We start from the raw sequence: 12,002 nt of genomic DNA, 5'->3' as shown, positions 1-12,002 counted from the left end.
AATAGACGCGAGGAGCATGATGTCCTTCCTCCCTCCCTCCCTCCCTCCCTCCCTCCCTCCCTCCCTCCCTCCCTCCCTCCCTCCCTCCCTTCCTTCCTTCCTTCCTTCCTTCCTTCCTTCCTTCCTTCCTTCCTTCCTTCCTTCCTTCCTTCCTTCCTTCCTTCCTTCCTTTCTTCCTTCCTCCCTTCCTTCCATCCCTTTTTCCTTCTTTCTTTCTTTCCTTTCTTCCATCAATTCTTTCTTTCTTTCTTTCTTTCTTTCTTTCTTTCTTTCTTTCTTTCTTTCTTTCTTTCTTTCTTTCTTTCTTTCTTTCTTTCTTTCTTTCTTTCTTTCTTTCTTTCTTTCTTTCTCTGCCTTCCCTCCTCCTTCCTTCCTTCCTTCCTTCCTTCCTTCCTTCCTTCCTTCCTTCCTCCCCTCCCTCCCTCCCTCCCTCCCTCCCTCCCTCCTCCCCTCCTTCCTTCCTTCCTTCCGTCCTCCCTCCCTCCCCTCCCTCCTTTCCTTCCTTCCTTCCTTCCTTCCTTCCTTCCTTCCTTCCTTCCTTCCTTCCGTCCTCCCTCCCCTCCCTCCTTTCCTTCCTTCCTTCCTTCCTTCCTTCTCTCCTTCCTTCCTTCCCTCCCTCCTTTCCTTCCTTCCTTCCTTCCTTCCTTCCTTCCTTCCTTCCTTCCTTCCTTCCTCCCTCCCTCCCTCCCTCCCTCCCTCCCTTCCTGCCTCTCCTTCCTTCCTTCCTTCCCTCCCTCCTTTCCTTCCTTCCTTCCTTCCTTCCTTCCTTCCTTCCTTCCTTCCTTCCTCCCTCCTTTCCTTCCTCGCTTCCTTCCTTCCTTCCTTCCATCCTCCCTCCTTTCCTTCCTCGCTTCCTTCCTTCCTTCCTCCCTCCTTTCCTTCCTCGCTTCCTTCCTTCCTTCCTTCCTTCCTTCCTTCCTTCCTTCCTTCCTTCCTTCCTTCCTTCCTTCCTTCCTTCCTTCCTTCCTTCCTTCCTTCCTTCCTTCCTTCCTCCCTCACACACACAATAGTATCCCCTGCTCGCCGCCTGTGCAGTGTGCATGTTTGATGGTTGTAAGTGATGAAGCAGTGACTACTCCTCTCCCTCAGGGCCCATATAAGGCTGTTTGTAGCTGTGTTCCTGCTTTAATATTCCCCTGGTCCCCTGGTGATTTCAGCCTGTGTTTCAGTCTCGCTGAGGTTTTATGGGAAGCTCGATGTGATTTCCAATGTGGAGACGCCTCCGGGGCACAGCCATCAGAGCCAGCGGTCCATCGGTCAAACTCCAATCAGGTATTCAGGCGCACTGTGTCAATGCCACACTGTCAATAAGGCGTGTGCATTTGCGCGCTGGTAATTTATACCGAGCCAGGACCAACAAGGAGGAACAATAGTAGTCGACGGAGGAGCAGTGGGAAAACAGAGATGGAATTATAGAAATACAAGTGGAAAATGTTTGGCAAGTACAAAGATGAGAATGTTCGGGCAGGGAATTGAAATTGTATAGTGTTTTCCAAAAATAGTCGCCCATTGTAACCTATAAAGCCACAGGTGTCATAGGGTAAAGTGTTCTTTTGTTGTTGTTGTATTTTTTCAGCAAAAATAATAATAAATCTACATAAAAATAATCAATAACAGCACATTTATGATGTCATGAATTGCAATAAAATCAAAACAACCTCTAATAACAAAAATATTGAGCAGGATAACAAGTAAGAGGGGTATTAGAATCATTTAAACTATGACAATTTAGTTTATTAAATGTTATACAGGCCAATGGAATATTCCAATTTTTTTTATATGGGAAACTTTGTAAAGTGTAAACAAACAGCTGACTGATGATCTAAAGGTCTTTGAGCGGCATTTGACGCCCTGAAGACAGTGGAGAAGATTGTGGACTTCAGGAAAGCCACAGCCCCACCGTTCCCCCTCTCCCTGCCAGAATCTCCTACTCCCATCTCCATCGGATTCCTTCTGTTTCCTGGGCACCACCAACACCCAGGACCTCAAATGGGAGCCAACCATCGGCTCCCTCATCAAGAAGGCCCAGCAGAGGATGTTCTTCCTGCGGCAGCTGAGGAAACTTAAGCTGCCGACCAAGATGCTGTTCTACACGGCCATCGTGGAGTCCATCCTCACCTCCATCATCGCCGTGTGGTCCATCCTCTCCTCCTCCGTCACCGTGTGGTTCCCCGGTGCTACAGACCGGGACAAGCACCGACTGCAGTGCATTGTGAGTGCTGCTGAGAAGGTGATTGGCTGTGAGCTCCCATCTCTCCAGCGCCTGTTCACCTCCAGGACCCGGAAGTGTGTAGGTCGGATAACAGGTGACCCTTCTCACGCTGGACACGGACTCTTCACCCCTCTCCCCTCAGGCAGGAGGCTACAGTCCATCTAGATGCATACTTCCCGCCATAATTACAGTTTTTTCTCCTCTGCCATCAGACTCATGAACAAAAACAAGACCCAAGAACTCTGACTCATGAACGTAATAACCTCCAGGCATTTGCACTGCTCTATTGCACGATCTGCTGCTAACACTTTTTAATGAACGCCCTCATTTCTACCAAGCTTTACATCATGTTTTTATGCTTCATGTTGCACAATTGAACCAAAGACAATTCCTAGTTTGTTCACCGACGATGGCAATAAAAAAACAAAAAACTGCAGCGTAGTGGAGGTGTCACACGAGGCGCTACAGGAAACAAAAGGGGGCAAATGAGGAGGTATCCGGGCAAGACTTGCAGCCAAGCCACACAAGCCTTCTATCTATTCCTATTGTTCTGGCTATGTATGAGAATAAGCTGGATCATATTTGTCTGCTACGCTCTTCCCAGAAGATGGAAACAGACCATTGTGTTTTTATATTTACCGAGTCCTGGCTCAAAATTAACAATCTGTCATTTTCTTGTAAGTACAGCTTAAATCATCTTTCATATTGGCAAAATTAACCGAAAGGCGGTGTGTGAAAGTGTTGGCTTTTATCCTTTGAGAAATAACAGGCGTTATATTGGTGCAGATTGGTTGTGTTACACTGCCATCTGCTGGAAGAAAATGCAAACGTTTGAACAAAGGTTTTTACATTAAGCCAATCAACTACATTATGAAATGATTTGTTCACCATACAATACTAAGCAATAAAAGTGATTTAATATAAAATACAAGTTGGTTTATACTTGAAGATCTTTCTAAAATTAGAGCAGAAAAGTATATGTAAGTTAATATGTCATTGTCTTTCTGCATAATCTGTAAAATGTGATATATATATATACAACAACTGAACGTATTAACCTCTTACCTCCCGCCTGAACCGAGAGCATTTTCTCCAATTCAGCTTTACCCAAATCCTGTAGGCCAGTGTAACACCTCATTTGAAAGCTAAGATCTGCAAAACTCATCTAAATGGATCTTTTCCCTCACATCATCAGATTTTTTTCCATCTTTTTTTGTGTTGGGTATTCAATTCAACTCACTAATTTTTTGTCATTTTTTTTGTCATTTTTTTTGTCATTTCTTGGTCTTATAAAACGTGCTCGGTTCAGGTTGGAGTTAAGGGGTTAAACACAAGGTAAATCATTGAAGGCATCCATAAAAAGTGTCCAAATGGGATGAATAAATCCTGGTGCAACACTGCCCCCTGCTGTACGAGGCCGGAGTTGCTCGCCGGTCACCCACTCAGGAGTCCAGTGGTGATGGAGACACAGAGGGCGGTGCTGAGGATGGTCAGGAGAGTCTCGGTCACTTTGAAGGGCGTCCCCACAGAGTTCGGGACAGTGATATTGAAGTGCTTATTGTGGACATAAGAGATGATTGATAGGGCTCCAGCGTAGGCTTCCTCACAGGCCGGTTCGATCTGGTCCTCGGGGAGAAGGTGGCTAAACTCACCTGGAAAGTCACATTTTATTTGGTTAGTTACAAGAGAATATGCTTCCTAAACTGTAATGTCTATCAATAAGTAACCTTGACATTTCTATCTGTGTCTCTGGACGTAAGACAACCCCAGCATCTGTCCCCAATGAAGTTATAATTAATAGCTTTCAGATAAAGTATTGCATGTCCACACACTGGGAATTGATGGGAATGTATGGCAATATGTAAGAATTAATGTGAATAACTAGGGAGTAAACTCAACTGGGCAGCATAAGAATCAAATTTGATAATTAATGAAATAGCTATCACAGGAAAGAGAGGAAAAGTCTCAAAGAAATCATTTTTGCCGTCAGACACACGTGTTTGAAGAGAGCAGTGTTATGTGTGTGGCCAACACAAAGAAAGGCTTTTGGACATTCATTTTGGACACTAAAATTATTATTATGAGGTCTTCAGAGGTTTTGTTCTGTTTAACCCCATAACTCCCACCTGAACCGAAAAAAGGTGTGGAAATAGCAACAAAACTGAGACGAAAACAAGGATGAAAATATGAAAAAAGTGAGAAAAAATTGACGAAAAATTGAGAAAAAATGGTTGAAAAAGTGACAAAAAAATTGACAAAAAAGTGATAAGAATTTGACAACAACAAAAAATACAGGATTTGGGTAAAGCTGAACTGGAGAAAATGCTCTCGGTTCAGGCGGGAGTTAAGAGGTTAATTGTTTAACTGTTGTATTAGACTTGGTGACTGATATAAAACTAAACCACTCATTAGAAAGAGTATTAAGCAGACATAGGAAAGTTGTGATATGTGTTTTCTTGTATGGGTCATGGTGTAAAATCACTCAAATGCATGTTTTATGGGTAACTAATAGTTTAGTAAGTGTTTATTCTACAAAAAAATGCAAAAAATATAATGTTTGTTTAAAGCCACTACAAGTACAATTTTACCCAATAAATAAAATTAAAATATAAGCATATTGTACAAAGAAACATGTGCCTTTGCAGTGAGCGGCTCGACTGTGACTTTACCGGGAGAGGGTACGTCTCCAGCTTGTCGCCATGGAGACGTCGACTAAAGTCAGCGGAATTTGAGAATTAAACAGGTTAGGTTCACATCCTGATGCACTCTTTGATTACACACTGCCGTGAAAGCATCTTCTGTGTCAAGCTGGTCATTAGCTGCATGTTTTTTATTGATGGCAACTGTAAAGTCCAAAATGTTACGCAGTGTGCCTTTAACCTCTTAACTCCCGCCTGAATCGAGAGGATCTTTTTCCTCACGTCATCAGATTTTTTTCACACCATTTTTTTGTTGGGTTGTCAACTCATTTTTGTAACTTTTTTGTCATTTTTTGTCACATTTTTGTCATTTTTTTCGTCATTTTTTAATCACATTTTTGTCATTTTTTTTGTCATTTTTTGTCACACTTTTGTAATTTTTTTGTCAAATTTTTATCACATTTTTGTATTTTTTTGTAACATTTTGTCACATTTTTGTCATTTTTTGTTGCATTTTTGTCATTTTTTCGTCACATTTTTGTCATTTTTCATCCATTTTTCAATGCTTTCTCACTTTTTTGTCACATTTCCATCATTGTTTTCGTCTCAGTTTTGTTGCTTTTTTCCAGAAGCTTTTGGACTGGGGTAAAGCCAAACTGGAGAAAATGTGCTCGGTTCAGGTGGGAGTTAAGGGGTTAAGCTTTTAATAATTGTATTTTATTTCCCCAAATCTCCGAGCTAAAACTTCCATGGAAAGTTTCTGGAAAATGTGCCCTACTTTCTGCGTACCTTGCCTTTCAAAAAATGATTGCAGTGAAGTTCTGAATAAATATTTATACCTTTGTCTCTCAGCTCGAAAGTGTAGGAGAAAGGGATCCCACTCAGACGAGCCCAGTCTCTGCTCGAGCCAGAGTTTGCATCTGAGGATGAAAACAACGGTGTATTCATATTCAGAAATGTGTAGTAGTGGTTCTCAAACGATTGGCTCAGAAGTAAGTCGCAGGTATTCGCAAACTGAGAACATGATGTGACTTATAAGTGAAATTAAATTGTGTCCTGAAAATGTGACTTACAGAGGATCTGAGGAGACGTCCCCACAGTGTAGTCCATGCCGTGAAGCTTCTTCATTTCTGCTGCTGCTGCTTCGCCAACAGACACCTACAAACACATACGAGCACTGTGCAGTCTTAACATCATCATAGGTTAGCCACTCTCTCAAAGTCAAATCTTTATTTTATGGAAGCATACAATAAAGGTCCATCCATCCATCCATCCATCCATCCATCCATCCATCCATCCATCCATCCACGCATCCATCCACACTGCAAAAAGTGCCCTAAAAAAAAATTCTGCCAATGGGGTCAGCATTTTTTTCTTGCTAAGAATTCTTATTTCTAGAATATCTTTCTTCTCATAAAACAAGAAAGAAACACTAAATTCAAGCAAATAAATAGCTAAAATTAAGCAAAATGTCCTCAGAAAATGGAATAATTTAAGGAAAACATTCTTATTTAGTGAAAAATGGTGGGTATTTTACTTAAATGTTGCTTGATTTAAGTAAAATGTTCTAAATTACACACATCTTTGAGCAAAATGTTCTTAATAAATACTAATATTTAAGGAAAATATTGCCCACGCCCGGAGACCCATCTCCATGATGTGGAGCCAGGCTGATGGTCAGAATCACCTGCTGGAGGATTCACCTATTGTACATGTTTTTAGTGGTAGGGGAAGTGTACACAGACACGGGGAGAACATGCTCCACACAGAAAGGCCCTGTCCTGGTGGGAATCGAACCCAGGACCTTTGAGCTGTGAAGCTATTTTTTGTTAAAATAAGAAAAAATATTCTTTGTCTAAAGCTGAAGAAGATTCAAAAAGTTTTTCTTTCTTGTTACAAGAAAAATGTGCATGTTTTTTAGCAAATATATCTGAACAAGAAATGGCTAGATTTTATTTCCTAAAATAAGATTTTTATTCTCAAGAAAACTTTGCTAGGCAAGACATTATTACTTTTTTAGGGGACAAAAAAGAACTTACTTACTTAAAGTAAGACATTTTTTACTTGCTTAGAATCCACTTTTTGCATCCATCTCTACACTAATAGAGGCAAGAGCTTGTCTTATACTGACTAGTTCTTCATAGTTGGGGGCTTTGATCTGGGGGTGGCCGTAAGGCAGTAAGATGAGTTGTCCGGCAGAGTGAATGGTCAGAAAGCAAAGGACTTTCTTCAGCATTTTCCCTGCACACAAATACATTTAACAAAGTCACTAGAAAGGGAACTGGTTTAACTTCTGCGGGCTAATGTTTTGATACCAATAAAGTCCATGACGGCTTTGGCTTCAGGTTCAGACCCCGGACCAGTCCCACAGTAAGTGTCGGAACAACTGTCAAAAGACACTCCCACCGCTGGAGATGAGAGGAGCGAGAAGAGGTCCAATTTAATGACATTTTAATTCAATTTGGTCAAAAGACGAATATGATTTTAGTATTAGTGTGACATAATTCAAAGTGGTCATTGAATGTGTGAGGAGTGTGATGTAGATGGGATTAGGAGACTCACTTCCCCAGTTGGCGTTGAAGTTTCTGTTGAGGTCGACCCCATAGCAAGTGCTTCCTGGCGGAGGAGACGAGCGAGATTTTCTCCACCTACGGGTCTAAAAGAAATGCATTGTGGTCAATAATTCTAGATATTTACAGGATATATTACCTGGTATATGAAAGACAGAACATGACTCACGCTGTTGTCCTTCCAGCTGTGCATGTATCCGTCCACATTGATGATAGGAGTGACGTAGAAGTCCAGGTTCTGCAACATCTGCTCCAGTTGCGCATTAGTTTTGTAGGACTGCACAATCTGAAGAGAGATGTTTTTAATGAACTTTTACTAAACTGGGTGAAAATGTATTAATATTACACATGAACAGACCTCTTTGACAAACCACTGGCAGAAGGCAGGAGCGATCCACTCTCTGGCATGAATCCCACAGTCCATCCAGATCACCTGCTTCTCTCTGATCTCCGGGTTCTTTAGCCCCAGCTGAAAATTTAGTCCACCATCTTGAAATCAACTCCAGACTTTGTTATTTGGGCTTTCAGACTTAGCCATCTTTGCAGTATTCATTCAAAAAAATAAATCCATTTTTTTTTATAATTTTGATAATATCATTGAACAAACAACTAGAGCAGGGGTGCCCAAAGTGGGGCCCGCGGGCCAAATTTGGCCGGCCGAAACAATTTTGTTGGCCCACCACAGAGTGACCTACTTTTGAGCTGCGTGTGGTCAATACTAACTCTCTTCCATTCATGCAGTACACTTTTTGACCACCAGCGTCAAATTGGGGGCGATGTTTCACTCCTTTCACAAAGATAAGGAAACACTGTTGTGGTGTCTTGGTATTTATCAATTACAGAGCGTTGTAGCATCAACTTTCACAGTTTTTCAATTTTTTATTGCAAAGGTTGTTGACGTCAACAACAGTATTTGTTAAAAACTGACTTATAAAAGAATTGATGGTGAACTGACACTTTCAAAATTAACAAATTAGTTAACAAATGAGGTAAAGTTACTGTAGGTGCTGTAGATACAGGTGCTGTTTTTTTTTTTGCACTAAATTGCTACAATACGTGATTTTGTTTTACTAAAACTATGCTTTTGCCCCAGTTACCATTTGTTTTGATGTAGCATGTTATTTGCATAGATAGAAACAAATTCAAATGTAGGCTATCGAAAACATTAAAAGTAAATAAAATAAAGTAACTTTATAATTTGCAGTTATATGTGTGTTTCGTGCTTGACATCGCCATGTTTGGCCCACGACTCACAGGCACGTTTTCATTTTGGCCTTCGGAGACAAACAGTTTGGGCACCCCTGAACTAGAGGTATGTAAGATATAACTGTAAATGTAAACATCCGTGTGTCCAGATATAAGGTGACCAATGGTTTCTACTCCCACAATACCAAATAACCAATCACAAAACAGACTTATCTGAATGCTGTAGAACTTTGTTACTAAAATGTATTCAGTATTTCAATCACTGTTGTCATGCCATACCTTCACAAGTGTAATGTTTCTTCCTTCAAACGTTTGCCCGTAGACTGCAGAGGAGATTAGCTCTGGATTCAACTCTTCCATGTGTTTCATCCATTCGTAAATCTGTATTTAAGAGCATGGCTACATTGAAAAACATTTAGGTTTTGGCAAATAATGAAAGAGGAGGTTTATTACTTACCTCGTCAACTGGATGGTACTTTGTGTAGTCATAATTCAGCTCCACGCCCTTAGCAACACTATAAAGTCAACAACCGTAAAGTTAGCTGAGCAGCAGATAAAATAACACAATCGACTCAAACCACATTTTCAAAACTCACCAATGACAACTGTGTGTGAACAAAAACAAAAAGAGTAGTGATTGAGCCCCCATTTCTCAAAATATCCTTTCAACAAGCTGACCCTGTGCCCAGTGCAGTGCCAGTACACAAAGATACTGCAGACGTGGTCAAACATTGACATTTATAATGCTACAAAATGAAAGTGTTAGGCTCAATGTTATGCAATCTGTCCTGAAAACAGAATGAGTTAATGCAACAACAACATGCTGACGGAATCTGTATATTGCACTATTTTTAAATTATATATATATATATATATATATATATATATATATATATATATATATATATATATATATATATATATATATATATATATATATATATATATATACACATTAAGTTATTTGAACTCACATTAACCTCTTAACTCCCACCTGAACAGATCCCATTTTCTCCAGTTTGGCTTGACCCTAATCAAAAAGCTTCTTGGGACAAAAGCACCAAAACAGCCACAAAAAATGAGAAGAAAACAAGGATGTAAATGCAACAAAAATGTGACAAATATGTGACAAATATGTGACAAAAATGTGACAAAAATGTGACAAAAATGTGACAAAAATTCAACAAAAATGTGACAAAAATTCAACAAAAAATGACAAAATGTGACAAAAATGTGACAAAAATTCAACAAAAATGTGACAAAAATGTGACAAAATCTCAACCAATAAGTGACAAAAATGCGACTAAAATCCAACAAAAATGTGACAAAAATGTGACAAAAATTCAACAAAAACTCAACAAAAATGTGACAAAAATTCAACAAAAATGTGACAAAAATTCAATAAAAAATGACAAAAATTCAACAAAAATTCAACAAAAATTCAACAAAAATTCAACAAAAATTCAACAAAAATTCAACAAAAATTCAACAAAAAACTCAACCAAAAAGTGACAAAAATTCAACAAAAATGTCACAAAAAAATGTCACAAAAATGGAAAAAAAAGAAAGAAAGAAAAAACATACAAAAGGTGACACAACACAGCAACAACGCGAGGAAAAAGATCAGTTTTGTGGGTCTTAGCTTTCAAATGAGGTGTTACACAGGCCTATATAATAGCCAAAGAGGACAGAATGCATTTGGTTTAGGCGGGTGGTAAGAGGTTAAGTTATTTTATAATTTAGTGTGAATGCAACCACGGTGAGGCTGCGTTTCAATTTTATGCAGCTAAAGTCTGGTAGTATAAGTATTTTATCTGCCCTCTTGCCTTTTACTGTAATTGATCACTTTTGTGTTGATGTTTTATTGATTTTACTTGTTTTCTTTTAATTTTATGCAACTGTGAAGCACTTTGAATTGCCTTGTGTATGAATTGTGCTCTACAAATAAACTTGCCTTGCCTTAAATAAATCCAGTGTTCTTTTGTACCTTGCTTTTATCCCATGCTGCCTGTTGACTAACTTATATTTTTTTATTTATTTGGGGTGAAATTCCCCTGATGTTGTTACAGGATTTATATAATTTAAGTAATTGAGTTGCCACAATCTGTACCTACTATTATCTGTACCTACGTTTTTTTTTGGGTTTTTTTTGCACATTCATATCTGTATATTCATATAAAGGGACTAGACGCAAGTTGGTCATTTTATACTCACTACTGCCACCTCAGGTCTTACACTTAACTGCAGTCTCTATATTAACCTTGTGCATGACGGCAATTCGGACAGTGCCAGATTTTAGAGGCAGTTGTGGTGAACAGGTCTGGGCTCATTCCACACATTAGGACAGGGGTAGGCAACATCAGGCCCGGGGGCCAAATCCGGCCCTCCAGCACAGCACCTCTGGCCCTCAAGATGATTTTGAGAAACATTATTGCACTAGTCAGATAGTACTTTTAACATTATTAGACTTAAATTGGAGAAAAAAAGGTAGAAATACTGTGAAGACACCCAATGAGGTCATATATTATGTACAACACTGGCATTTGAAGGAAGTGCACTGGAAAAAGAATAATCGTTTTAAGGAAAGAAATGACATAAATCTACTTGAATTAACAGATTAAATCTAAGGTTTCAGTAGATTTGTTCTGGCTTTAGATGAGATAAAACCTTTAGTAGTAGTTATTCTCTTGATTCAGATAATTGTGTCATTTCAAGTGAAAAACAATTATTTGTCTGATTTCAAGTGGGCTTTATTCTCTTTCCATTGGCGCTATCGGATTTGTATCTTGGATTAGTTCAAACCAACTCAAATTCAACATAGAGGAACTTTAATTCAAGCAATTTTAAGTAATTTATCTAATTTAAGATGGTCATTTTTCCAGTGTTGTGCTTTACTTTGGGCTCATAATCAGCGGCTTCGGCCCTCGATGAATTTACAATAAAGAAAATCGGCCCTCCGCCAAGAAAACTTGCCTACCCCTGCATTAGGACATTGCTGGAACATATAGGGGGAGGAAAACACATAATTTTAACATTTTTAAACTCTGTATAGTCCGTTAAAGGTTTGTAATAGGTGCCTATGGATCATCTTTTGCAGTCGGTTCAGCAACACTATGTGCCCAAAGAATGAGATCAGCTGCCCTACCTGAACATCCTGAAAAACCAGGTTATTCCATCGATGGATTTCTCCGACCTCTCCAGTCGCATCTGGCCATTTCATTTTTTGCATTAGTGGCATTAGCTCTACCTCAGCCTCTCGTCCAGCTGATCTGTCCCACCAGGAGCAGCTGAATCAAGCCCATTCATTCCTACAGCGTCCGGAGCGCCTCACGTGGATAATGCAATTGAGTGACGGGACATGTGCCAACAAGCAGG

At 39.6% G+C, this 12,002-nt stretch overlaps 1 protein-coding gene across 1 annotated transcript; it reads right to left on the bottom strand.

Moving 5' to 3' along the window:
- Nucleotides 1-3,646: 3,646 nt before the first annotated feature.
- On the bottom strand, nt 3,647-11,933 carry LOC306967601 (carboxypeptidase O-like; the record flags this gene model as incomplete). Its single annotated transcript, XM_079562683.1, has 11 exons — nt 3,647-3,864; nt 5,691-5,771; nt 5,925-6,009; nt 6,983-7,092; nt 7,167-7,259; nt 7,414-7,507; nt 7,591-7,707; nt 7,780-7,890; nt 8,907-9,008; nt 9,085-9,142; nt 11,875-11,933. 11 exons carry the CDS (start codon nt 11,931-11,933, stop codon nt 3,647-3,649), a joined length of 1,128 nt encoding a protein of 375 aa, XP_079418809.1.
- Nucleotides 11,934-12,002: the final 69 nt, after the last annotated feature.

Source organism: Gobius niger (assembly GCF_951799975.1).
Source record: "Gobius niger genome assembly, chromosome: 9".
NCBI classification, from domain to species: Eukaryota; Metazoa; Chordata; class Actinopteri; order Gobiiformes; family Gobiidae; genus Gobius; species Gobius niger.
Note: the sequence above shows the minus strand (reverse complement) of the source record. Positions and strands in the feature narration are given on the sequence as shown.